Raw genomic sequence first — 23,899 nt, 5'->3', positions numbered from 1 at the left:
ACATTATTCCTAGAGAGCATTCCTGCAGAAACTCCACAGTCTTGCTGTAGATAGCAAGAAACAGATTAAAAATACCTTTTCTCTTGCTGCTGCCTGCTTTTCACGGAGGTATTTTTCTCTGCACCGATCACAGACTAGGTACCATGTGCTTCCTCCTATGCCACCATCGCCACAATTGCCAGCCCATCCTCCACAGAAGTGCCCAATGCTGTTATAGCCTTGTCCACCAGCATAGCGGCCACAACCTTAAAATAATGAAAAGTCATGTTTAATAGGCTCTAAATCCATTATTTTGTTTGCCTGGCCACATAGTCACAGAGAGCCGAGTCTTCAAAGCTGGGGTTGCAAACCTTCGGCCTGTGAGCCAAATTTAGGCCAGCACAGGTCTCGATTTGACCTGTAAGGCTGTTTCCCCCAAACCACACCCACCTATCCCATAATAAGCAATATCAGGTGTGGGGCACACAGAGACGTGGCTCCTATGGAAAGCAGGGCTGAAATCACCATCCATCAGCTGATGAGTGGTAAAGTTTAAGTCTGAGGTATCTACTGCAAGATCACAATGTGGTGATCAAAAAGTGTGTTGTCCCTCCTACTGGGCAAAAGTGGCCTACCCAATTCTGGCCCCCACACACATTCTGGTGCCACGTTCTTTGGTTTTTACACGAACAGGGTGAACACATGATGAAACGAAACACGACTGCTGCCATCATGCCTATAGTTTAGCCCTCAAACACCTCTGGGTCTGCTCCCATTCTCTTTGCCATATGCCGAAAGGGTCCTTTGCCTGATGCAAAAAATCCCTTTTGTGAAACGAGCATCTTACCTGGGTGAGCTTGTCTCATGTGGTACGTCACTGGGTAAGGGTGGGATTCCCCACACAGTTCACAGATGGTATCTTTCTCTGGTCCTCCCACTGCAAGCTGAGCCATTTCACCAAAGAGATTTCCCCTCGGTCTGGCCTCCGCTTTTTCTTTCTTCTTCTTCTCCTTTTTGGACTTCTTGCTATCTTTGTCGCTTTCTTTCTTCTTCAACACGGCACAGGACCCGGGGCTTGGAAAAATCATGTTCTGAGAAGCTGCCTTGATTGTTGCCAGAGAAATGTCTTCCCAGAAGGCTACCAGGTGTTGGAGGGTTAATGGAAGAGGAGACTTGGACTTCATAGTATGGTGACTGGTAGTTTCAAAAGAGGTAGCTTCACTTTTTCCATCCTCACATCGTTCATGAAGAGGAGGCTCTTTAAGCATAGAGAGGACCTTATTTTTGTTTATGCTGCCCATTTTCGATATGTCAGGCCCATGGGGAGCTATGTTAAACATATTCAGAGCAGAAGATATTTCCAGGGAATGTCTGTTCTTCAGCTTGGTTTCTTTCTCCTCTGCAGGCTGTTGGCCAAGATTGCTTCTAATGGGTGCGTGCTCCTTCGAAAGTTCTGGGTTGAATTTCAAAAAAGACGAGCAGGCCATTGCATCGTGGACTATTCCTTCATGCCACAGGAAAGAAGCAAAGACAGCCCGGGCACATTCAGCCACAGATGGAGACATTGCTTGTTTGGCGGGCTCTACTGGTCTGGAGCCATCGCCTTTGAAAAGGCATACGGACTTTTCCTTTTTGGGTCTTGTATGCCTATTTGCACATTTGCGGCTCACTTTGGGAGATGCCCTCGTGTCTTGCTCATCTTTCAGCGGTGCTTTTCCTATGCTGAAATGAACTTTGTTCGAGCAATCGTCCACGCTCTTGAATTCAGAGTTATCTTCACAAGTACTGTCTGTAATGCTATTGGTCTTTAAGGTACTTGAAGTGCAGACTTCAACAACTTCGCTGTGAAGGTTTTCTTGCACAACGTGAGGGGAAGGGGCTCGGTTTTCGGTTTCAGCCGCAGGTTTCCCATCTTTCGAAACAATTTTTGGTTTGGGAGAAGTGGACCTTCCCCTCAGTGGTTCTGTTAGGGGTGCTTTCTTTTTGCGAAGGGTATCTGGGTCAAGTGTATATGAATCGGACTTCGATCTCTCCCGAGGAGGATCAAGCTTTGTTTTCACTGGGGCTGAAGGTTTCTGAGACAGGGTCTTCTCGTGAGGAGATGAGGAACGGCGAGATCCGACACCCGATGTGCAGGATTTCCCTGCTGAGATCGTCTTTGGAGAAGATGATCGCGTTCCCGGCCCTGGAGATTCTGCCCTCAGACCAGATGTTGTCCTTCCGTCAGATTTTAAGGTTTGCAGGGTGTTGTGGTTTGGAGATAAGGATCTGCTGTGGGAATCTGACCTCAGTTTTGCAGTGTCAGATTTTAGCATCAACGATTCGCTCGCAGATAAGCTCTCTATATTCCTGGGCTTCTTCTGGTCTGTAGCTTGGTGGCTCATACGGCTATCGGGTTTAGGTGACCTGCTGTCTGCTCTGTACTTTGAAGCCATATCGGATTTCCCTGCTGAAGAAACTGGTCTAGCAGCTGCAGTGAAATTCACTCTGTCACCTGTATGGCACATTTTATAATGACATTAAAGGGAAAGTGCTCATTTATAATACAACAGATCACAACGCAGGATAGGAGTAGAGAATACTAGATAGATGATAGATAGATAGATAGATGATAGATAGATGATAGATAGATAGATAGATAGATGATAGATAGAGAGATATAGACAGATAGAAGAGAGAAAACAGTGAGTTCAATACTTTATTGGTTGGATTCAGAGAAGCATGAGAACTCAGTTTGCACAATGCGACTATCTTGACTTCTCCTTGATATACACCAAACTGCTTCTGAGGGTTAACAGATCTTCTAGAATGGCATGAAATTCGACAGGGTGGGAGGATGCAGTGAGGCTGGGGAATTAGCAGAATTAGGAACAGGAGCAGAAATGCCCCTTGGATTCAAGCCTATATGAGGGTCTCCCTGCTAAAAAGTAGTAGAACTAACTGCCTCCTACAGGATGGAGATTGCAACTAGAACTACTGCTACAAGAAATGTTTGAGTGATCCAGTCAAAACAAGGTGTGCTGCATCTACAGCTGAACTACCGAGGTTGGGGTCTGTGTGTGCAGGCAGCACACTTTTGCATGCAAAGTCCCAATACGGCAAAGTTATTTGTGTATGGGGAAAGGTTTCTGCACAGAAGGTTGGATCTAGAGTTCCATGTGGAACTTCACTTATGGAATAGGGCACACTCAGGTCTCAGTTCGTGCTCCCCCACCCCCAAATCTGCCACAACACCCCACTGAAGGGCAAAGGAGGAATTGGCAAAAAAATCTCCACTTTTCACCGAAGTCCTCGGTAGATCCAACCCCTTTCCATCATGGAAAGGCCCCCTTCCACTTGCAGAAAGGTACCTTAGATTCAACTAAGATAATATCCTTTCAAGATTGAGACTAGTGGTTTAACAGTGTTCAACATGTAGCTAAAATTTTTACTTGAGTGTACATATTCAAAACAACACTCTATATGTAACATCACTACCTCAAGAAGACACAAGGAAAAGGCTAATGTCATTCCTTTTTTATTTTAACTGACAAAACTTTATCAAAAAAATTAGTGACTAGATTTAACAGAACTGCACTATCTAGTATCAAGGTTCTTAAACTGTGCTCATCTGACAACCTACAACTGGCTAAAATATACATCGAAAATATCAACTACAATTTAAAGAACCGTTGAGGCATATTCTGCAAGTCATGTTCAGCACAGCTAATGCTATAAAGGCAAGACCAATTCCACCATGAACTAAAGTAAGATCTAGCTGTCCAGTCCTACTCACTTGCCTCTGAGGAACTTGGAGGGAGTTCCTGCCTGGCTTGACATCAGGAAAGGAAAGGGAGAAGGGTTGGGAATGCTGCTTAAATAATTCTGATTTCATATGCACATGGTGCAATTTCTGTTTCTGTATTAAATTTGAGTGTGCTTTTAGTCTAAAAATCTTCCGTAAGCTACATTGGGACACCCATGGGGCTATAAAGTGGGAGATAAATATTATTTAAAAAATAAATTAGTAAATAAATGAGCCCATATAATGCTTCTCAAATGTATTCCCCCCCCAAATAAAAGCACACTGTGTTCCAAGTATGTAAAAAATGCTATTCTATTTTTGCTTAGATATAAACAAGACACTAAATCATTTTATTCACTGTAAACTAAAATAAATATATTGCATTGCTTCCCTTTCCACAAGGAGGCAAATAATCATTTCCACGTATTTCCGAATGCTACTGGAGTGATTTCTGAACCTCATGTTTATGAATGTTGGGTAGTGCATACCACACATTTATAGTAAGTCATGAAATGATTGCACTTAAGAAAAGCAAACCTTTTTCAAGTGAATGAAATGGGGTGCTCAGCAGGAAAACATTTACTTATGGATTTCCAACAAATTATGAATAACCTGTCTACAATGGCATGCATACCCACCCTTTAGCTTGTGAGAGAGAGATGAAATAGCAGAAGCAGGGCCAGCTACATCATTACTTTTGTAAATGCGCTCACGAGAAGCAAGGCAGCAGGATGGAGTTTCTATAGTGGAAAACAGTGGCACAGAAGCAGCATAGATTCAATGGGAAAATAGCAAAGATAAAACAAGCAAAGCAAGCAGTTCTGATGAGACACAACTTTCCTGCAGCATAATCAAATTCATTTTTAGCTTACGCTTAAGGATTAAAAATAAATAAATGTTCTAGATGTTACTCTTCTCCAAAATAATAAATTCATGTTATTTTTCAAGACAACATTAGGGAAAACCTCAGCCCAAATTCTCATGGGAAGCAAATGGTTGATTAAATAATAAGAATGAAACAGCAGCTAATGAATGGCTTTGCTTTGTTCTGCTCATTGATTGCTTTTGCTGTTGTTATTGAGCAGGGGTGAACTGAAACCAAACATGTTGTTTGACAGATCTGAGTATTATTTCATAAGCTTAGGTGAACATATTTTTTCATTATCTGGCTTTGCATCTGCACACAAATTGAACTTTCAAAGAAAGAAATAACCACCCTGAGAAGATGAATTATCTGTTATTCTTGAACGGGGGGAAGGGGAGTTCTTTTTCCAAAGTCCTTTTGCTATTTCAGTCATATAGCATAACACTAATTGAACTAAAAGACAAAGTATTTTGCTGACAATGGCCCAGTTGACATGTCACATTAAAATGCGGTCTAAAACAAGGTATGGATTAATGTGAACCCTGGCATCTTGCTGCATGTTGTCTGAACCCACTATCATGGTTTGTTTCCCACCAAACAATGAGTGGTAATCCAAGAACAAACACTAGTTTCCATTCATGGTTTGCTTGAAGAGAAACAAGCCACAAGCTCAGGTTGAGATGACACAACAAAATCAGACTCCGTCTTGTTTTGTCTGCAGCATTACAGCAGCAGGGGAGGAATGGTGTGAGAAAATTTGAAAAGCATGCACTAGAATGCTGCTAATTTACACTGAACCACAGTTTGCTTTAAACTATAGTTTAATGTGACATGCAAAAAGCTTGTGCAATAGATGACTTCACGCCAATCTATAGTGTTACAGGGGGTGAGAATTGTGTTGGTTCTTGCACACTTTATACTTGGTCCTCGCCTCCTTGCAAAGGGGCAGGGGACACTGTTGCAATAGGAAATAAAAATATTCCTTTCTTTCACTGAATCCTGCCTCCACCCCATTTTCTTTGACCGATAATAGACTTAGGGGACACTGAATCCCTTAATGGAGAGTTGGGCAGTAAAAGCCAAGCCCAATTTTTTCGACAACAGCTTTCAGGTTCACCAAACACTTGAGTAATAAATGAGGAAATCTTTTCGTTTTGCCTTATTAAAAATCCTTTATTTTCAACACACTTACTATTCTCAATTCTAGGCTTATGGGGTTCTTCTTTTCTAAAGGAGGCCTGCATTACCTAGAACCTTTTGTGCTCTAAGAAGGGCCACCCCCACCCCACTTAAGGCATGCTATTTTGGGGGCAAAATGTCTGCTCAGAAGAGGAAATACTGCATTCAGGAAAGTGGAACTTTTCAAAATTCTGCTTTACTATAAACAGAAGAAGATTTTAAAAGTCTGCTATAGGGACCCAAGCCTACAACTGGAACCAAAAGAATTCCAGGTGCTAGAAATGTACTTGAGTATAGTTTCAACGTGTTTATTCTATTTTTGATACTTTTCGGAACTTTGGGTATTTCATAAAGAATGCTCCTGTCCAGGCTCAAGATTTTTTTTAAAAAAGATATTTATTGAAATTTTCAACTTTAATACTGACCATCCTCAAGATTTTGGCTTTTGCTAATATAATGTTATTCTTGGGATGGCCTCTGCTCAAATAAGAAGTGCACGGTTATATTTTGCATCTTACAAACCAGGCTTTTTTCACTAACATGGAAGTCTATTTCTGGGTATTGTTTCTTTTTTAGGACCTATTTTTAATTTGGTTAATGGCAACATACATGTCAGTACACTTTAATTTACATGGCACATTTTACAAAAAGGAATCATGACTATTTTTATCTGTGTAATATGAGTATAGCATTTTCTTACATTTTGCATTTTGCATCCTTTATCCTATTCATGTAATTACATTATGCTTGAGGAAGAAAATTTCCAAATTCATTACTATGATTACCGTAAGTACATTTCTAGCACCGGCCCCCCCCTCCCGATTTTTTGTCTGTTGACGGTGCTATCCTAGTTTTACGGTTGTTATCCCCTTATCAAACCCCCATATCAAACACTGTTTCAAAACCAGTTTGCCAGGCTGCATAGGGGATTGCTGTGAACAAGTTTAAGGCCTCCTTAGACTCATGTGTTGGCTGTTGGCCCATGTGTGAATGCGATAAAGCTCTCTGGATCAGAGTCATGATAATTTTTTAAAAAATCAGTTGTAAATCTGTTAAGATTTCTCATATAACACACATTTGCAGGGGTTAACAGTACACATGTTGTAGCGAATAAATAAGTCTAAAATGGGAGCAGAGAGTAAGCCTGAGTGAGCAGAGTGTTATCTTGTTGTTGTTGTTGTTTAGTCGTTTAGTCGTGTCCGACTCTTCGTGACCCCATGGACCAGAGAACGCCAGGCACCTCTGTCCTCCACTGCCTCCCGCAGTTTGGTCAAACTCATGCTGGTAACCTCGAAAACACTATCTTACTTCCCAGTAAACATGCAAAGGACTGCACTTTAATTTGGCCAAGAAACATTAATGTCACAAAATACAAAAATGGTACTGTGCTCTACGTTATCCCATAAGCAGGTTGTTTTATTGAATGCTCTACCCTCATCAACTGAGGGCCAAACTCAGCTTAAGATGAGATGTTAAATCTGCCTCTGTTTCTCAGGTGCTGATCAAATTACATCTGCTGGGTGGAGTGATAATGAAGAGGATCAAAGCAAGCATGGAAGGGAGACAATCTTTCCTCCACTACTGCTGTCCTGAGGAATATTCTTCTTCTGAAGTTGTTACTTACTTTGAAGGGGGAGAGGGGAACCCTTACTTGGGAATTTGCATTTCCTTCCAACACAAATACAGGTTTCAGAGGAAGACGTTTATTCAGGACCACAGCAGGGGAACTAAAGGAAAGATCCTACGTTAGATGTGTGCTGATAATAGGCTCTCATTTTTGGAAGCTAATGCACAAGGTGTCCCAGGAATTTTGACTTTTTGCCAGAACTGAACATCGTACTCTGCACTTCAGTCTCAAATGAGACCCTTTAGTTCGACGTGACTGAGATCCTTTGGAAAGCTATTAGACCAGTCACCACTATTACAGTAGACATTTTATGAAGACTATAAGGAAGTGTCTTGTTTCACGCAAAAAATACGATCCTCAAGTCAAAAAGCCAAAGATCGAGTAGAAGGTGAACTATTATTCCAATTACAAAAGACCATTTACATTTTCTTCAGGTTTCTAAATAAGACAGAAATCTGAGGATCGACAAGATAAAAGTATCTGAGGCATTATCTGCTTAAGTGGGTTTGAAGTGGGAGGCACTGGGCATTTTCTTCTGAAAATGGTCCATCCAGTTCAGCATCCTGCTCTCTCAGTGGCCAGCCGTATGTTTTTGGGAAGCTAGAAAGCTGGACCTAAGCACAACAGCACTCTCCCCACTTGTGATTCCTATCAAATGACGTTCAGAAGCTTACAGCCTCCAACAGTGGAGGCAGAACATAGACATAGTGGCTAGCAGCTTTATCTTCCAGGAATCTGCCTAATCTTCTTTTGAAGCCGTCCATATTCTACAAACTTTTAAGTTCATCCTCATTTTCAAAAAGAGCCATAGAACTCTGCTATGTGAGAAAGATGAAAGAGATGAAAACAACTATGTAAAGAATAGGAGTGACAAATAACAGTAATATTCAAGACCAACAGAACCTTGGGTAGAGGGTCTTAGCGCCATGAATAAATCCCAATGGCAAGTGCAATACTGATAGTCTTGCCTCATATAGATAAACTGCAGGATCTTGGTATGCCAATGCAATAGAGAAGCACGTATTTATGAGAAGAAATTGTCTCACTTGGGTGATTGCCACAATGGATGCTAGAATCTCCCATCTGAAAACAGTAGTGTGGAATGAAGCAGGTGAGGTGCTTGTGATAAAGCAACTTCCTTGCCTTGCTACTCATCTTACCTTCAAATATAACTACCAAGCATAGGCCTTGGGAGTCATAAGATGGACTCCAGAAGGTGCTAGCAATTTTCTCTACATCATATGAAGTAATGCATCCTAGTTGAGGCTTCCTTCCCCTTCTACAGAAAAATCAGAAGAACCTGAGCGCTAGATACCTCAACACCACCACCACCTCATGCATTTGGATGAAGTCAAGGAGGAATCAACACTCGTTGTGGCTTCTCTCCCTATCATAGTCACTTTCTGAAAATGATTCTGAGTTCTTCTCCATGCTGTTGTGATGGATGAGCTCTCCAAGGTTCTTAAATAGTTAGTGAATGAATGAATGAATGAATGAATACAGGGACATTCTGAAAAGGGTCTAGGCCCACTGCTACCTGTGTGTTGATACATTTAAAGGTCTTGATAACCAGAGAACAACGGAAAAGGAGGCTGCTTCTGGATTACTCTCCCAAAGCAGATAATCCAATGGTACCAATTTCTACAGATTCTTGGCCTCTGTAAGCTTGGCATCTATGATACCTCCAGATATCTCAAGATCAACTATAGATGCAGGTGCATGAAGAGAGGAAGAATGCTCACAAATCTATGTTGGCATTTTAAAACTAATCTATAATTCCCAAGGTCTAGATCAAAGGGCAAGCTGAAGAGAGGCCTTCGGTTCTAAGGTGTTTCTTACTCTGATGCTCAAGTCAGTTTCTTCTGGTGCTCCCAATTGATGGGAAGAAGGTATCAATTGGCACAACCACTTCTCAAGAGTAGACAAACAGTTCTTTGAAAACACCCATAAACTAAAGCCTAAACTAAAGCAGATTATTGTTCTCCTCTAGCTGCAAAGAAACATTAACTGGAAACAGCAGCTGGGACATTATATGAACCCACAAGATTTGATAGGAACCAATGGCTTCACGTTACAAGAGATCCCGACGAAACATCAGGAAGAACTTTCTGACAATAAGATCTGTTCGGCAGTAGTATAGTCTCGAAAGGTTGCAGACTCTCCTTCCTTGGAAGTTTTTAAGCAGAAGCTGGATGGCCATCTGTCATGGATGTTTTAGCTGAGATTCCTGCATTGCAGGGGGCTGGACTAGATGACCCTCAGAGTCCCTTCCAACTCTACGATAAGATATGTCTACTGAAACAACTTGATGTTAGCTAAATGAGCTGTGACACCAGAACTATATTACTACTACTATGTGATACTACAACCACCTTCAACTTAATGGAAAAAAATAATGGTCTTATCTTCCAGAATTGTTAGGGGTGAAACTTCTCAGCACATCATTTATGAAGGGTGGGACCTTCAGTGATCATCAACAGCTTTAGCATTAATACTAAAATTTACAACAAGGCACTGATATAGAAATGAATGGATTTATCTGCATAAGGCTTGTGTGCTCAAGGAGTCCCAAGAGATATTTTAAAGTGTTACTGCAAGAGTATTTGAAACCCTGTAATTTAATTAAAATCCCAAAGGATTTGGTTCAAAAAAAATGTATAAATATATTTTTCAACACTACAGAAAATATGCAAAAGGTCAGTGCAGTAGTCTCTAATTACTATGGGAAGGCTGATGTTTGCTTCAAAGTCATGGAAAGCCAAAATAAAATAGGGATCGGGAGAATCAGAAGGTGCGTTGATGGATGATCAATAGCTAGAAAGCAACTAAGATTGTTATGCAAGCAATGGTAAAGCTTCAGAAATGGGCTGATGAGGCAGGAAAGGCTGACAGACTTACTCTGAAGCTGTGGCTGAGGTTGCTGGAAGGAAAGGGATTGTCCAAACACAAATGGGCTGTGGACTAGGGAAGAGGGAGGTTTTGCAGCTTGATCAAAGATGGAAGGAGCTGGGAGACTAGGCCGTGACTGAATGGAATTCAGTATGGCACTCAGTTGGTCACCTGTAGTAGGCAAAACAGTCAAAACTACAACCTGTTATTTTCCAAAAAGTGCTGAATGAAGTCTCTTTGAAAGTTCAGTACTGATAAAGCCTGCACTTGTCTGTGATCTTGTAGCTAGGTATTACTCTGGAACAAGACACAGAAATTACCAAGCAATGTGTGGTAGAACCATGGAGTGTTCAACCCAATATTTTTGCAAGGGGTATAAATAGTTGTGCAAGTGATTCAGAAAACATTTCCCCCCAGTGTTCTGATCTGCTTGTTTTGAAAATTAAAGCAAAATTAATGATGACATGAACTCTCAGATGGCTGGACTGGGAACAAGAGAGTTTATAATTGGGAATAAGGTAACAGCAAAAAAAATAATATTTGCTATAACAGCCTGCCTTCAAGGAAACAAGCTTTAAGGGCAAGGACTGCATGTGATCATTATGTATATTTCGTAATAAAGCACCACAGCTAGACAGTAAGTTCAACTAGGATTTTTTAAAGCAGTATTAGTTTTCAAATGATGTTCATGCCTTATTTCTCATGAAATTGTACTTAAACATGCTATTTGTTATTACATGCACCAATGTTTAAGTGCACAGCACCGTGAAAGTAAATTGCAGTGTCTTTAAATACATAATATATTGGTCCTTAACTAAATGGGATTTTTGAAAAATCTGCTTTGTTTTACTAATGTCAACAAAAACTAAAATTTTTGTAGAAAGATCTAGGCATAATCACTGAGTCTGAATGCAGTGGTACCTCTGGTTACGAACTTAATTCATTCCGGAGGTCCGTTCTTAACCTGAGGTACCACTTTAGCTAATGGGGCCTCCCGCTGCCACCGCCGTGTGATTTCTGTTCTCATCCTGGGGCAAAGTTCTTAACCCGAGGTAATATTTCTGGGTTAACGGAGTCTGTAACCTGAAGCGTCTGTAACCTGAAGTGCCTGTAACCCGAGGTACTACTGTATTTGAAAAAGACTTTTTAAATTTACTATTCATTTCAGTTCTTGGAAGTAGCCATAGGGCAGTCTTTTGTTTTCCCAGAAATGAATGTCTTTCACTTTTGCTTTCCCAGAAATGAATGCCTTTCACTGGGTGACTTAAACTTTCTTGTTTGGCAGAGGCTTGGGAATATAAATGGTTCTACTCCTGTGTTTATTTTTGATTTGCACTTAATTGTTTACATGCTGGGCAATATTTAACTGTTTTAATGACCACCTGTCTTTTTTATTTTGTGTTTTTAGTAATTTTATGATTAACCTATTGTTAATTGCTGTGTCAAGCTGCTTTTTTTAAAGGAGAGGCGAGACACTGTAAATAAATAACATCCCTCTTGACAGAAGACAGGGTCAGTTCTGACTTCGTTGGTAGTAGGGCATCTCCTACCCTTTGCCAGCTGAGCTTGGCAAAGACAGCACCCCCTTGGTCCTTAGTACAATACAACAAAGTGGGTAACCACAGCAACCTGGAAGAACAATAGAATAACAGTGGAGTAGAATGGAACTTTGGGCACTTATTGTAAATGGTCTTTCCTGGCAGCAAAATGAGCCAGCCACTAACAGAATAAAGCATGCCCTATTTTCCCAAGGCAGGAAACTTGTGTCTTTGATTTGCATAGGCTTCCTCCTTCCCCTTTAGTTTTCATTCATTACTAAGCTCTTTCAGACTTGTTTTCCACGAATCGGAGACATTATCTCTCCACCTGCCTACCTACAGAGGAAGAGGGAACCTTTTAGAGGATGATGGAGAAGTTGGTTGTGAAAATGTGATTCATATGACTAGCAAAGCTTATGGTGAGTGGGTTGCCTGTGGGGTGTGGTGGTAACATGCTTGTTTGTCTGCTAAAGAAAGCCCACTTGCAGTGAGCACCCAATGGTCCATTCTCAAGCATAGCATGATCCAGACACTTACAGGACACACCAGAGCTGTATCTGCCTAGAGTAGGGGCCATTCATTTTGCAACTCGCCTGCCAAAAGCTGCCTCTGCTGAGGCATGGAAGTCCAGCTTGTAATAGCTAATATATAAACTGAGTGCTCTGCAAATGGCTGCTCTCTGTGCAAATTTCTGTGATGCTTTTGTTGAAAGAGAGCCATGACTCTTAGGGAGTGTGTGTTGTGGTGAACCTAAGTTCCAGCGGGTACAGAATGCCAAGGCGAGACTCCTTATGGGGTCCTCACCACGGGATCACATTCACCCAGTGCTATACCAGCTGCACTGGCCCCCAGTGGAGTACAGGATCAGGTTTAAGGTGCTGGTTTTAACCTTTAAAGCCCTATACGGCCTAGGACCCTCGTACCTACGGGACCGCCTCGCCTGGTATGTCCCACGGAGGACCTTACTGTCTTCAAACAAAATCACCTTGGAGGTCCCAGGCCATAGAGAAGTTAGGCTGGCCTCAACCAGAGCCAGGGCTTTTTCGGCTGTGGCTCCGATCTGGTGGAATGCTCTGTCACAAGAGACTAGGGCCATGCGGGACTTGACATCTTTCCACAGGGCCTGCAAGACAGAGCTGTTCCACCAGGCCTTTGGCCAAGGCACAGCCTTTGGTAATTCTTCACAGAACTCTAGCCCAATGGTTGCCATCAATTTGATTTGAACTGATTTTGTAATGAATTGATTTTAGAATGCTGTATTATTTTAATGTTGTTAGCTGCTCTGAGCCCGGCTTCGGATGGGGAGGGCGGGATATAAATAAATTATTATTATTATTATTATTATTATTATTAAGTGCTGTGACTTGTAGGTCAACGTACTACATGCTTTGATCCAACATGCTACCGTGCGAGCCCCAGCCTTTTTCCTCATGGAGGTGGGATAAAATGAAGCAAATGGGCTGTGTGTTTAATACAATCATTTTGACAGAATGATTCCGCTTTCTTCTTTAAATTTTGCTAAATATTATGCCTGCCATCCCCATCCCCTCCACTGGGATGCTAAGCTGGTTTCTTCCTCATGGTCTAAATCCTCTAGCCAGCTAAGACTGGGAGTTGTGGGGCAAGATTGAATGGCCTCTGGGGTGGCAGGCTGTATCACAGGGTTCACATGCTTCATGTGAGAAGCTTTCTGAGTGATGTTGGAAATGACTGACTTATATTTCCCTTTGTACCCTTTTTGCAGATTTGCGGCGCTCTGGTTGACAGAGCTGGTTGGTTGCCTTTGTTCCTGTCTGTCAGGGCCATTGCAACAGCAAGGAGAATGGGCAAGGTAAGGACATGGGGAATAAACAATGGAAATATTTGCCTTTTCTTTAACTGGGAGGAAAACAGAAGGATGAATGGAAACAAGAAATACTAAGAGAAGGCAGGCAGGCAGGCAGAAAACCTAAGCACATTGCAGAATGAAGCAGGTTAGGAGAACATCTCTGCAAAGGGTGAAGGCAGGAAGTAAAAGTGAAGAGGAAGACAGAAGGAGGAAGCCTAGGAAAATTAAAATCACAGCTTTCCCATTCATGCCTTGGACAGTGAGCTGATGGGTGCTCTAAATGACCCTCATCTATCTGCTTTTCCCTACCATATGCATTAATAAAGGTAAAGGTAAAGGGACCCCTGACCATTAGGTCCAGTTGTGGCCGACTCTGGGGTTGCGGCACTCATCTTGCTTTATTGGCCGAGGGAGCCGGCGTACAGCTTCTGGGTCATGTGGCCAGCATGACTAAGCTGCTTCTGCCAAACCAGAGCAGCGCAAGGAAACACCGTTTACCTTCCCGCCTGAGCGGTTCCTATTTATCTACTTGCACTTTGACGTGCTTTCGAACTGCTAGGTTGGCAGGAGCAGGGACCGAGCAACGGGAGCTCACCCCGTTGCGGGGATTCGAACCGCCAACCTTCTGATCGGCAAGTCCTAGGCTCTGTGGGAAGCAGAGCAGTTTTCCAGCATGAGGCACCTCAAGGCTGCTGACTTCTTCCCTACCTGTGGAAGAACAACTTACTACTTCTTGCCTTGTTTTCCTTCCAATAATAATGTACCATATTTCCCAGGTGCTTGATCAAGATTAAGGGGAGAGGGGAGGGGAGAAGGAAGGCAAAGGAAGCAGACTGGAGCTCTGACCAGAAAGCAGAGGACAGGACACACCACAGACGTTTAGCCAATCTTGTGCTGCTATCTGGAAGTGAAAAAATGCCCTTTAGCCACCTATAGAAGAAAGCCTCTTTTCCTCTCTTCAGCTTCAGTGAGGATTTCAGCTTATTGAAACTTACAATCTTTAACAAAGTGTCTGCATAATACTATAAAGAAGCCTTTTCCAATGTGATGCCCTTCAAATGTTTTGGAGTACAATTCCCATTAGCCCTAGCCAACATGGTAAACCAGTGGTTCCCAATTAACTAATTATTGTGGACCCCACCTCGCCTTATTTTTCAAAAGCCAAACCATGGACCCCCCTACTTTTGAAAATTTTGATTACTCTATGGTAGTCACCTGTGCAAAGCAATTTTTTGATAAAATGTGGGGTGGCCCCTAATAAACAAAGGGTTTTAGGTATCCTTTAAAAAAAGACCATAAAATCTGTCAAATAACCACCAATTGCCTATCCCCAGACAGTAGGAAAAACTTGTCTCCATTGCTCCACTACAACTGAATTTTAAAAAGCAACTGTGTTCCTAACTTGCAACTGTTCTATATGCAGAATCCTTTTTATATTCAAAAATGCTATTTCTTACTTGTAATCTGATATGGTACATCTTAGCAAAACTTTGCATCATATGGTTCTGCTAACTGAAGGGATCTTGCACCTTCAAGACATAGGTGAAGGCTTGGTCAGGACTTGATAAAGTATTGGTGAAGACTGAGTAGAAAACAGCTGGAATTTTGTAATGTTGGTAATAATAATAATAATAATACTAATAATAATAATAATAATAATTACTATTATTAACTGTTTAGTCCTCCTGTACCCAAATTTCATCCCTGGTTTCATCCCTGGCTTAAAGAGATTAATTAGTTAAATACAGTACTTATTTGAAGTGAGGTTTTTCTTCTTGCTGATTAACCAATAGGAACAACCAACTTTTGAATTTTTTAGGATTCTACCGTACATCTGTTTCTTCCCACTCCAAAATGTAGCCACATAGGTTCCCACAGAAAAAGAATGAACGAACAAAAAAACCACACAGGCTGCATTTTGCACCAAATAGGTCTGGGTGATGTATTGATACATTGTCCAGGACCAGTATGAGGGACAGACTGTGATGGCGGCTTCACTAGGCAGTATACCGTGAGTGAAACCACCACCGCACTAGACTCCCTCCAGCTGGTGCTGGTACCAGAGGGACCCAGGAGCAGCGGTGGTTTCACCAGCGATATACTGCCAAATGAAGGTGCCATCCCACTCTGCCCTCATACCAGCAGAGAGAGAAACCAGTTGCATTGGTGAGGCACCGATACAGCTACTTCCTCCCTCCGCTTCTTCAAACTGCTCGGCTGAGGAGCACATGGCTGCCCTTGCCTCAGCCAACCAGTTTCACAGAGCCCCTGCCCTGCCAACGGCTCACACAAGCCAGTGGTGGTGTGGGGGCGCCATAAAACTGCTCCATTGAGGGGTGTGCAGTTGCCATTCCCCTCAGTCGAGCAGTTAACAGAGCCTTCAGGGGCCTGCTGCTGGCCTGTGTAAGCTGGTGGCTGGTTGGGGGCTCTGTTAAAGTGCTCCCATCCACCCACCCCCCAGCTATAGCGAGCTGTGCAATTAACAAGATAACTGAGTCCCTGGCAGGGGATAGTGCTGCAGACCCCCCTGGGCGTGTCCGACGGACCCCCAGGTGTCCCCTAATTGGGAACCATTGTGGTAAATTGTTGAGGATGATTGCATCTGTAGACCAAACACTTGGAGGGCACCAAGTTGGAGAAGGCTACTTTAGACCATAAGGTAAAGGTAAAGGGACCCCTGACCATTAGGTCCAGTCATGACCGACTCTGGGGTTGCGGTGCTCATCTCGCTTTATTGGCTGAGGGAGCTGGCGTACAGCTTCCGGGTCATGTGGCCAGCATGACTAAGCTGCTTCTGGCCAACCAGAGCAGCGCATTGAAATGCCGTTTACCTTCCCGCCAGAGTGGTACCTATTTATCTACTTGCACTTTGACGTGCTTTCGAACTGCTAGGTTGGCAGGAGCAGGGACCGAGCAACGGGAGCTCACCGCGTCACGGGGATTCGAACCGCCAACCTTCTGATTGGCAAGTCCTAGGCTCTGTGGTTTAACCCACAGTGCCACCCGCGTCCCTGGAAAAGGCTACTTTAGACCATAAATCATCAATGTGTGATCTAACAATACAACTTCCTAGCTCCCAGCATCTTACTGTAGTAAGGAATTAGTTCAGTGATTTTTGGGTCTTTCCACAACAGGGCTGACAGAAAACAGGTTAGAAATAGGTTGCAGCCAAATCAGCAAAACTAAGGAAAAACATGAAAGCAGCAAATCTGTCATGAGCACCAAATGAGACAAAGCACTTTAATGCTCCTGAAGTTATGTCTCTGCAGGTTGCTTTTTGTCAGCTACGCCAGTGATATGATTATAATGATATGCCTTTGTAGGTGCTTCACCTAGGGAAAAAAATCATACAAACTTTCCTGTAGTGTTCCTTGTGATGTATTGGCAGAGATGACTACAAGGCACTAGGCTCAAACGCTCTAATATGCTGCTCTAATTATTTTTAGGTAAATTTACTTGCATGGAGACCTAAGGGTATGCCAGCTGAAAGGATGCACTGCTCTCTGCACTGAACTACTGCAAATACACAAGGAGAATGAGACAAGAAGAAGACATCAGAAGGCATGCAACAATAATCAGACTGCAATCCAAACACGCTATAGGTTAATTCAGCAAAACGTAAAAAGGGGTTTCCAGGAAAAATGGATTAATGAATACGTGACATTTATTCATATCACAACCAAGAAAAATGAACACAAACTGTGTGTTTTTTTTAATAGAGAAAACATAAGAAATTTAAGAAAGAAACTTATGTTCAAGGAAGTCCGTGGTTCACGACTTCTCCTCAAGAATGCAACACTGAACTTGAAGCAACACCTGGATAACATAATGTTCACCTGAGGATAACTATTACACTTAAAATGTAGGGAACGATCCAGTCAATGTTAAGCACATCTTTCCCACTGGAATCAAATTACAATTTATAGGTGCTCACGTTTTGCTGGACCATGCATTATTCTCAAAAAAGAAAATTCCAAGTTGAAACTTTTGCTCTTCTATGGGCATGCCTATTTTAAAACATTTCTTAATTTTAAAATTCTATGTTCTAAAGTTGTATACTGCTCTCTTTTACACTAGTCTGTAAAACTAGATGTACTAGTCTGACCTCATTTATCTGCTGTAGGAATACTAAAATGACACAAGAAATATCAATATCAAGAGCCACTAACACAGAAAGGTTTGGGGTTGCAATACATTTCTACATGCACATTCTACAATTGCCACAATGGTTTCCATGGCAATTATACGTGTATAGATACTGGTAAGCACTCAGCTTTTCACTAGTGGGGTACTTTTCACATTACACTTAAATGCTTAATTTAAAGGTGCTAAACTAGCAAAACAAAAACAATGTAATATATAGTGTTACAGTACTGTCTAGAATTTTGATTTAGAACCTAACTATATAACTTTCATGTCAGTACAAGGACTCAATCTGAATCCAAGTGCTGGTACATCAGACACCACTGGTTTTCCTGTTCTGGTTTTTGTGCAGTGTTTTGTGGAATAAGGAGGGTCTGTCAATGAAAAGCTTTACTTTTTACAGGGAAAACTACAGTTGTGACATGGAATATGACACCGATCAAACTGTAAAAGTCAATCAATACTGTGGTTTCTCAAAAGTATTTGCTCTGAACAGAATGCTTAGAGTGTGATGCTAATTTTATAGAAGCAAGCATCTTTAATGCACATTCACGATCTCCAAACAGTTCTTCAAAACTAGCAGTTTTCACTACAACGTACAATTATTATAACTCAAGCCCATCTTGTTCAACAAAGGCTCAGTTTAGTATTATTTCAATCCTGATCCTACAACAAATAAGCAGTGCCAGTTTTATAACTCTGAGCCATATAGTATAATTAAAGTCTCATATAAATGAAGAATTCCTGCACTGATGAATTGCCTCCCAGTTTTTTTAAGTAAATACACTGGAGCTACAAATACAATGGAAAGCACACTCAATATTCAAAATGATAGAAAGAAAATAATTAGTAGAAAATTTACCTTTGTTATTTCCAAGGCCATAATCAAATCCTTGTCCATTACTGCACGCTGTCCCCTTATTGAAAGTTTGCAGTGAGAAAGGACTTGGCGGGGGAGTCTGACCATTCTGATCTATAAAAGCTTGTTCTGTAAATGCAAGAAACAAAACAAACACAAAACTGCTTCAGAATGTAATTTATGCCTCTACAGTGGGAATGAAGGCCAAAATATATGTACACAGGAATGAAGGTTTCAATTAATAAATCACTAACTAGAGTAGTAGTAATATGTCTTCTCTAAATTAAGATTAGACTATAGTCACACACTCCTTGAGTGTCCATGTGCAGAAAGGGGCAGCAGGGTCCCTCATCCCATATCCGTGTGTTGGGTGTGCACATCTGCGAAAGGGAATCCTATGGGCATCTGCTGATAGTGGAGCTGGAACCCTGTGTGGTCAGGGTTCCAACTCTACAGACACAGGTTTCCCCTTCTCAGACATCTGTGCCCACTGCTTGGATGCCAAAGCCACCCCCATTGTGTGGGGTCAGGAGTGCAATCCTGTTTGGCCTTGTCTATGAGTGGCTGCTCCCTTCCTTACAATTAATGCATGAAAAGGGCTTCCATGGTCCTATGCCCGATTTCACTCCAATAAACTATTAGAAGTCATTCCATGATAAACGTACATCGCTTTCGACTACCTTAATAAAACATTTTGCCTTCTAAATTGTTCACAATGTTTAGGATTTCTTTTCAAATATTTTAAACACTGTTCTGACTCTTTAACTTGGGAAGCTTCACCTGATCAGCTCAAACTAGCACAAGAATATGGCCACATACCTCTGTTAAATGAAGAACTTTGGGTACCAGTGCACTCCTCTGTTCTTTCTGGGGTTTTTATGCTAAATTTTTAGATTATTTACATCTCTGCTTTGTATTGTTTGTGTGCTTAGTTTCTATCTTTTTGTAAAAATTAAGGAGACTTGCCATCTTCATGCCGGAGATATTGGTTTCCACCTCTGTCTCTAGCTAAGGACCACGCATCACCTTCATCACTTTCACAGAATTCTACCATGCTGTTCTTATCCATCTGCACCCACGTCCCTTCAGAATTAGTCACCTGGTACATACACACACACACACATAGAGAGAGAGGCACATTTAATTTACTTTTCAAATTATCCACCAATGAGATGCAGCAAAATGTTTCCATATGTGAAAAAGAGGCTCTTTTCTGTCATGGAAAGGCAACAAACATTCTTCAAGTTAAGCACAGAAGAATAAGGAAGAATAAAAAGCATTTGTATTCACAGAAGGTTTAAGATGATTAGTATCTTCAGTGTGTTAAGACTGGATTATATTCAGAAGAAAAGAATAAACAGAGCACCAAACAAGTGTCCAGATACACATAGCATTTGATACCCGATAGAATGCAAGGGTCGGATTTGTATTTATTTATTTGACACATGAAGCAGAGAAAGCTTGGCATTGACACCAGGTATTTAATATTCACAAAGTTGCTATCATGTCCTGTGTGCTGTTTGAGAAAAAATCATAGCATGACACACTACATCCTCAAGCCCATTGCAATAGGAGAGCACCAAAGCACGATCAACCGCATGCAACAGTTGAATCAATACCAAGAAATAAGATAACTGAGTTCTGTTGTATCCCCAAAAATAATTCATTGGTAAACGCTGAAATATGCATTAAACATAGTCCTTTAATAAACCCACATTTTAAGCAAGTGTACAAGAAAAATCAAGTTCAATCAATGCCCGATAATGAAATATATGACAAAGGCAAAAGTGGTTTGCATCAGTTTACACCATAAACAACCTTTAGGAAGTTAACAGTTAGCAACCAAGGGTGGAAAAGCAAACCTTGCGTAGGATAGCTGCTTTTCTTACGATTGCTACTATTATAAACCAGTATCTATGAAGATAAGAACTGAAGCTACAAGGATCCATACCTCGCCCACTGCCTTGACTTTGTTTCCCAGAACTAACATTCCAATTGGGATACCTCTAAGGTTGGGACAGCTTCTGACGTTGTGACCTGAGGGGCCAGTCTTCACTACCTTATATACTCCAGGCCCACCACGAATGAACGGCATATCTGGTTCCTGCATTACCGCTTCCTGAGGGCAGTGTGAGTTTAGGTCTTTGAAAAAGTCATCTGTGTTAGATCTAGACTCCTGAAAATTTTAGAACAAAAAACCAAAAAAAAAAAATTCCTGTTAATAATGCCTTTGTACTTTTCAACTAAGCCCACCTCTTTGTTAGACCTGAAATAACTAAGGTCTCATCCTAAAACACTTGACAGAGCACGTGTTAAGCTATAGTTTTCCATATAAGACAAGAACTGAACTTGCAGTACTCTCTATATTACTACTGAACACGAAGAATAAACGATATGAGTACATATATAAAAATAAAAGGCACACATTTGCAACATGAACATTTGGAGCAATTCTTCAACCATGGTTAAGAAAGATGATACAAACACAGGACTAATACACAAGACTATGGCCAAGTAAGAGTATTCATGCAGGAGAGTGCAAGAAAAGAGGAGGGATAGAGGGTATTTATGCAACTGTTGGAGACATTCAATACCAAGCTATACAGCATCACATATGAGCCTTCTTCTGCAGAATGTAAATTGTTATTACCAGCTAAATATGGAGACCTAAATGAATTAATGCTGCGTATTCTCTGCATTTTGGCGAACAAAGATGTTATTCAGAAGTTTGTTAACCAATTCTTCCAGGGGAATAGTAATGGTAGGCAAGGTTGCCAAAGAATAGCTTGCCAGTCACTACCAGCTTTCTGCTGCTGTGCGCAGCTACAGGAAAGTGTGGCATGTGTTCTAGGTAGGTGCCCTCAATTCCTGCAGATCAATGGTGGGATCTAACAGGACTGGTAAGTACCAACGTATGCTGAGCATGAGAACTAGAACACGTCAGAGTCTCCAGCAGCGTGAAGCAATTGCTCGGCAGATGTCAATGTGGAAATAGTATCCTTGAAAGTCTGAAAACCACCAATTTGAATGTTCAGATGGCTCATACTCCACAATGCCAAAATACTTGTACACAAGAGACTGATCCTGACATTTAAGAAAACTCACCTGAGGGGGGAAAGGTTTGGAAGTCCATGAAAACAAGTCCAAATCCCTGACTCCTTGGCTAGCATTAAAGATATTCTATGTAAAGTTTAAGATAGACACATATCAACAGAGAACTGGAGCATTAAGACAGCAGCAGAAGAAATTAAGAGACGAATAGAACATTTGCTTAATTTTATTTTTTTTCCCTGCATCCTTGCAAACAACAATCATTTCTGTTCACAAAAAGGTACTCTTAAAATGAAGCCAGCTGAGCCCACTGTTCACCACGGGGGAAACAATCTGTTGGAGACAAACAGCTTATACTGACAGTTCTAAATGATGTAGTGTGTCATGCCATTCACTGAATAGAAAGATTCTTTTATATAGAGCTTAACACGTTTTGTGCAAGGCAATTCCCATTCTCCTGTCTGAATGAGAATACAAGTCCTATCAAAAGCCAGATTTGTTTTATGAAAGACAGTCTGCCACTTTGTGAAGATTTGTTTTCTTTTTCGGGGGGGGGGGACATGGGGAGGCGGAGCGAGGAAAAAAGATTGAGTGTGGACACTCAGCCACCTATTTGCAACTGGAAAGGTTTAAAACGTAGCTATCAGTACTCAGAAAACTTTGGAAAGCACCCAAATGCCAAGTGTCCAAAACCATAGTAACAAAATACACCAACATGTGAAACACAGAGTACTCTAAAAAAAATTATTTGAAAAAAGAAATAAAATTAATGTATTTTCCACATTAAGACGGATAAGGGATGCACACGTTAAAATATGCTGATTTTGGTACCTTGCGGTGGGTTTTTGTACTAGTCTAATATATTTGGAAAGACTATTATTTAGATCAGCCATTTTCCCATTTATTTTTGAAGACTGACATTAAGCAGATGGGAAAACGTACCAAACACTTTAACCAGCTTTAAAAAATACATTTTAAAAAACCCACGCAAAATGAGTAACACATAAAATAAGGAATTTGGCAGTTTAACTCAATCTTCATTTAGTTAAAACTGGGGTAATGTTCAGGTCATACATCATTTCTCTCTAAATACATGTTCTTTTAAGGAAAAGTGGCCAGATTAGTTTGAAGACCTTTCTTTGCAAAAAAGAAAAAAGAAAAGAAAAGAAAAGAAAGTAATTGTCCAGCACATCCATTGGATGAGATCCTTGTAGCCATGCATAATATTCCATGCAGGCACTGAGGTCTTACACCCCCCCCACCCCACCCCCCCAAAAAAATGCTCTTGAAGTTCAGGGGACCCTTCAGAGCAGGACTGAAAAGGTACAAAGAGTTGGAACTGAAAATAAAAAAATGGGAAATCCCTTTCCCCTGCCCACTAGAAGCATTTTCCACTCACAAGTGGGGCTGTTTTGATCTTGTAAATAAATCCAGTACTTACACAAATAAGGTGGCTGATGACCTTTTTGTTCAAATGGGTCAATGAAATATATCAATTTTGTACACATCTAAAAATACAACATTTGTTGGAGTAAGTTGTGCAAATTTTAGATGAGATTTAATCAAAAAAATGGAACAAGAGGTTATACAGCAGACTTTCCACACATAAAACAACATCAAAATATTGCCCCAGAGTGCTCTTTGAAACATACACTTTTATTATTGTTGTGATATATGAATTATGCAAAAAGCAATGGAAATGAAATTAGGAGGTCAGAAGCAAGTGGTGACTGCAATGAGTATTCAAAATGAATGCATTTATTTGTGTAAGCGTTAGGATTCCATGTTTTTCTAACATATAATCTTCTCCGTCACTTTTAAAGAATGTGCATGCATCAATCACAATAGAAAGCTTCCAATACGGAACCGTCATTCCTACTCATTCAATGTTAGTATTTGCCAGACACTTTTAAGTTGTGAGTATACATTCTTTACAAACCCAATCTACAAAGAAGTGCTCCTAGCCTTCAATTTCTCACAAATATTTTATGTTGTTAAGTCTAAAAGATAAACCTTTCAACAATAATGTTTGCCTTCAACACAGCATCAATAAACTACAGCACATTGCTTTTATCTCAGAATTTGCATAGTGCAACCTTGTTTTTAGAACAGCTTTCCTCTGAAGAGATCTAGATATCTTCCATTTCTATGTGCCAC

At 41.1% G+C, this 23,899-nt stretch overlaps 1 protein-coding gene and 1 long non-coding RNA gene across 12 annotated transcripts in view; one reads left to right on the top strand and one right to left on the bottom strand.

The window, feature by feature from the left end:
- Nucleotides 1-23,899, bottom strand: part of MYCBP2 (MYC binding protein 2) — a 149,717-nt gene that overhangs the window by 30,805 nt on the left and 95,013 nt on the right. For 6 of the 11 annotated variants that reach the window (XM_053384612.1, XM_053384616.1, XM_053384619.1 and 3 more), the window contains 8 exons: nt 21,797-21,871; nt 20,643-20,867; nt 19,658-19,790; nt 18,695-18,820; nt 10,333-10,494; nt 4,402-4,503; nt 827-2,473; nt 76-245 (listed from right to left, as the gene is read on the bottom strand). In XM_053384612.1, the coding sequence (XP_053240587.1) occupies nt 76-245; nt 827-2,473; nt 4,402-4,503; nt 10,333-10,494; nt 18,695-18,820; nt 19,658-19,790; nt 20,643-20,867; nt 21,797-21,871 (2,640 nt within the window). The remainder of the gene's footprint in view (nt 1-75; nt 246-826; nt 2,474-4,401; nt 4,504-10,332; nt 10,495-18,694; nt 18,821-19,657; nt 19,791-20,642; nt 20,868-21,796; nt 21,872-23,899) is intronic. The other 5 variants (XM_053384621.1, XM_053384617.1, XM_053384622.1 and 2 more) reach the window with 5 other exon arrangements.
- Nucleotides 12,029-17,253, top strand: LOC128411964 (uncharacterized). Its single transcript, XR_008329986.1, has 3 exons — nt 12,029-12,280; nt 13,606-13,692; nt 17,136-17,253. It is a non-coding gene; the product is annotated as an uncharacterized LOC128411964 (long non-coding RNA).

Source organism: Podarcis raffonei, chromosome 4 (genome assembly GCF_027172205.1).
Source record: "Podarcis raffonei isolate rPodRaf1 chromosome 4, rPodRaf1.pri, whole genome shotgun sequence".
In the NCBI taxonomy this organism is placed as follows: Eukaryota; Metazoa; Chordata; class Lepidosauria; order Squamata; family Lacertidae; genus Podarcis; species Podarcis raffonei.
The sequence above is the reverse complement of the archived record's forward strand: the minus strand, read 5'-3'. Positions and strand labels throughout refer to the sequence as shown.